Below are 4,592 nucleotides of genomic sequence, written 5' to 3' on the forward strand. Positions count from 1 at the left end.
AGTTCCTCCGCTCATCTAGCCTTCTTCTTCCTACTCCTCTCTCTCTCTCTCTCTCTCTCTCTCTCTCTCTCACGTGACCCAGCAGAATCCTTCCTGCATCGCTTCTCTCTCCCGTGGGTCCCCTGACTGCCCTCTCTCCTCCCCCCTCCAATGGACATGGTGGCTCCTCGCCGTTGCTTGTTCTAGTAGTATCATGGAAGCCCTAGAAATTTAGCACTCTCTAAAATCGCGAATCCCCTTCATGGCCGCCCACAACTTTAATCTCTTCTTGCTTCTTGAAGGTCAATTTGGAGCTGTAGCCGAGCCTGGTAGCAAACCAGATCAAGACCGAGGTATTGTGCATGCACAGATCAATTCACCCCTTCTTTTATCAGTCTTGCTGTATGTGCTATTCCCTGTAATGCGAACTTTGTTTCCTAGGCTGTGTTAATATGATTGCTAGTACTCCCTCCGTCCATTAATAGATGTCCCATGGTTCGTCTAAATTGGGTTGTATCTATGCACTAAATTGTGTCTAGATACATTTGAATTTAGACAAACTTTTGACATCAAAAAAATGGACAGAGGTAGTATTATTCTTCTGCCGCCACCTTAAAAAAGGGTCAGTTCACACTCGAAAAAAAAAAGGGGTCAGCTGACTGTGAACTAATCTAGTTTTCAGTCCGGTGAGATCAGCCTGTTTGTGTATTCATTTCTTGTTGCTTTTATTGATTGGTTAGCCATAATTCTTAGAACCGTTTCTTGTGTTTTAATCAAAGTGGGTTGCTGACCACGTACCATATTTAGCAAGATTCATCAATGACTGTACCGCATTTAGCAAGCATTGCTCTAACCTTCTGCTATATTAGGTTATAGCATCCATGTAAAAATCTTGTACGTTTTCCATGCAAGGCTCCAACAAATAATGAATATTTCAGAACTATCCACTGCGCAAACATGAATGGAGAATTAAAGGCTTTTGAAGAAAATCAGTTTCATTGTTACTTTTCTTGTTTGCTTAAGACCTATTCGTTGAAGAAACTATACAAAGTCAATCATGCAAATATGCTACTGGACGATCTATTTATCACACAAAGATAATTATATCTTGCTGAAAATTCGCATTGAAAATTCACTTCTGACAGTAAGGCACACTGCATTATATAAACTATTGTATTTATATCCCCTCTCATATAGGGAAACTCTCATTTGCAACTAGTTGCGCCCGCGTCCCATTTTTTGTTGTGATACTTCCAAGTTTCCAAAAAATGCAAACTAAAATTCTAGACATACATTGTGTTGTGTCTTGTGCATCTGTCAAGTTTCATCCAAAAATATGTCAAAATGTGACCTGTGTAAAAAAGAGAAGACGTACGTAAATAGTGTCACGTACTATTTACACATCATTTGTTCTTTTTGTGTAGGCCACATTTTGACATATTTTTCGATGAAATTTCACAGATGCACAAGATACAATAGAATGTATGTCTAGAATTTTAGTTTGCATTTTTTGGAAACTTGGAAATGTCAGAACAAAAATGGGGTGCGGGCGCAACTAGTTGCGGAATATACATATGTTAGACAGGATAGTCCAAGGTTGAGTGACCATCAACACCAGCTTAATCCATTATATTACTGAGGACTTAAGAGAATATAACAGAGATACCATTGGAATCCTAATTGTGTGGGGAGCGTGATCAGCCACCTACTAATCTTGCTACATTAGAATCGTAAAATCTTTCAGGTTTAACAGTTACTGGATGTGTATCTGGTCTTTCTGCATTTGTTCGTGCCTGTTATTCACACTTTTTGTTGTTGTTTCAGGTTCATCGATGACGGTAGTGGATTACATTGACTTGGATGATGATGAGTGTTTTGTGAAAGTAGATTTTGTTGATTTGAGCACTGACGAAGATAGTGTTGAAAAAGATGGCAATGTTCCAGAAGATGACAGTGTTGCTAGGTCTGAAAATGTGGCTAAAGCTGCAGTATCATCGTCAATTTCAGAAGAAGATGCTATTCCTACGATGCCCTTGTCAAAGTTAGAACAGGAGCATGCTGCTACAGCATCCTTGTCAATTGTAGGACATGGTGCTGCCACATCCTCAGTAATGGAAGAAAAGGTTATGCAGCCTGAACATCAGAAGTTTCTCACGACAAGCGATGCTGCAAAAGAGGCCACACGTTCTGAAAATCATGGGCTTATTGCAGCAGGTCATTTGGTGGGCGAAGTTATGCAGTCTGAACATGAACAAGTTGCTGCCACTTCCATGTTGTCAAAACAAGGTGCTATCACATCGTCATTAAAGGAAGACAGTTTCATGCAGTTTGGCAATCAGGTGTTTGTTGTGGCGCTTGATCACACGAAAGAGGCCACACAATCTGAAAGTACAGTGAAGGCTGCTGGGTCGCCGTCGATGACAGAAAGAGGTACTACCTGCAAAGTTCACCGTGTGGGACAACTATATCAGATGATTGGATGCCCTTACATCATAGGAGATGGCTTAGATTCATACACTTCCCATGGTGGAGGCCACCCACAAGGTGAACCTGGTTCCAGCACACTACTGTGCACCAAATCAGAAGTATCAATCAGGGTGAGAGGAGTTGCTGGGAATTCTATGGGCAGCACAGGAATCAACAATATCCATGCCCAGGAAAAACCAGATGAGAACTGTGATTTTGAGGCAGAAGCAGAAGCACTCTGCCAGGAAGTGAGCCAGGATGTTTTTGCTATGTCCCTGTCTCCTCAGGACAAAGAGAAGAAAATCATCCAGCTTAGGAAATTCTATGACAGGAAAGGAAAGAAACAAGTGAATGCCTCTGACACAGAACACAACAGGCAGTTGAGGATTGTCCATAGTAATAGAGTGTCACCACCGCTGCACAATGGAAACGTCCTTAATGGTGAAGTTGTGGTGTCCACCTACCAAGGATGCAGGACATCCCAAGGAAATACAGTGCATGACAAGGTCCACAAGAATGATTCACAGGGCTGCATGGTTGAAGGCTGTACAAATGGTGCACATGGAAGCACACCTCTATGCGTTTTCCATAATTCAAGGCCGCACAAAAGGTGCTGTGCAGTTGTTGGGTGCACGAAGGCAGCATCTTCATGTAGAAGCAGTGTAGGCCGCACAGACCGTTGTATTAAGCACGGAGGTGGCAAGAGGTGTAAATATGATGGTTGTGGGAAAGGTGCTCAAGGAAATACAGATTACTGTATTACGCATGGCGGGGGAAGGCGATGCAAGTCTCAAGGATGCAGGAAGAGTGCGCAAGGGCGAAGTGATTATTGTGTCGAACATGGCGGCGGCAGACGCTGCAAGTATGAAGGATGTAGCGAGAGCAGAAGATGTATGAAAGGTTTCTGCTCTATGCACATAACATGTACTTCGAGTGGGAATAATTCTGGTCATGAAATGCTGCCAGAACCAGCACCAGCGTGTTGGGCCAAGAAAGCAGAACGATCCAAAGGAAGAAAGTCTTGCTCAGTGGCTGGAGGAAGGGCTCAGAAAAGGCAGAACACCAATGATTATGTGATAGCATTAGAAGCTTCAGTGTCATCGAGGTTTGAAATTTGTTAATAATTTACGTATGAGTTAACCAATTTTATTTTTTCACTCATAAATATCGTTTGCAACATATTTCCAGACGGCAGAGGAAAAGGCAGGGTTTTATTTGTTAGAACAGTATGCAAAAGCACAGTGAGTAAAGAACTCCTCATCTTGTTTGTAGTTTAAGTTTCTTCCACTTACAGTTCTCTTGGTTGAGAGCATCTCCAGTCGCGTCCCCCAAACCGTCCCCCAAACCGCGCCGGATCGAGCGTTTGGGGGACGTGTTTCGTTCGTGCCGCGTTTGGGGACGTCGCTCCCCAGCCGCGTCCCCCAAACGCCGCCCCCAAACATTTAAAATAATTTTTCTGGCATTTTTATTTCAATTTCCACAAACTAATACATAATTTGGAACGTGGTTTACACGAAAACACAGTTTGGAACATGGTTTTCCACAAACTAATACATAGTTTGAACCATGGTGGACACAAATATAAAATATTGCAAAGAAACTAAACCTAACTAGGCCGTGCATCGAAGGTTTCGTGTGTTCGCTGCTAAGAAAGAACACTCGAGGGCACACCCGGTCACCTAAACTGGAAAATCCAGCGGGAGGATGGTGCCCTTGTTGGTTCTACCGATGAGGCGAACAGGCAGAAACCTCCGTGCACGTTTTCGCTGCGAAGAAACAACACTCATTCAGTCGTCCTCCTCGTCGGTGCTGTCGTCGTCCCTGTCGACGTGGTAGTCCCGGAGGCAGCGCCTCTCGTCGAAGACCTTGACGCTCATGTCCCTGTTGCCGAAGTAGGAGAACACGAGGATGAAGCCGGCTTGGAGGCTGTGGTGGCGCGCGAACTTCTCCCAGCCGATGTTGAAGTACATCTTGCCGCGCGCGTCGTAGATCGCCTTGACGATCCACCGGCGGTAGCCGCACGAATGCTCCCGCAGATGCATCGTGCGCGGGCGTACGCCGCCGACGTACTCGGCGAAGGAGTCCGGCAGCCTCCGGATGCCGCGCGGGTCGCCCTTGAGGACGTGGACGAACTCGAACGGGACGTC

General features: G+C 44.7%; 1 protein-coding gene across 1 annotated transcript; it reads left to right on the forward strand.

The window, feature by feature from the left end:
• Positions 1 to 233: 233 nt before the first annotated feature.
• LOC124696120 lies at positions 234 to 3,317 on the forward strand (the record flags this gene model as incomplete). Its single annotated transcript, XM_047228895.1, has 3 exons — positions 234 to 332; positions 1,804 to 2,655; positions 2,893 to 3,317. Coding segments are annotated over exons 1-3 (1,368 nt in total), but the record flags the coding sequence as incomplete, so codon positions are not given.
• Between the last annotated feature and the right edge of the window lie 1,275 nt (positions 3,318 to 4,592).

This window comes from Lolium rigidum, chromosome 3, assembly GCF_022539505.1.
Source record: "Lolium rigidum isolate FL_2022 chromosome 3, APGP_CSIRO_Lrig_0.1, whole genome shotgun sequence".
NCBI lineage: Eukaryota > Viridiplantae > Streptophyta > Magnoliopsida > Poales > Poaceae > Lolium > Lolium rigidum.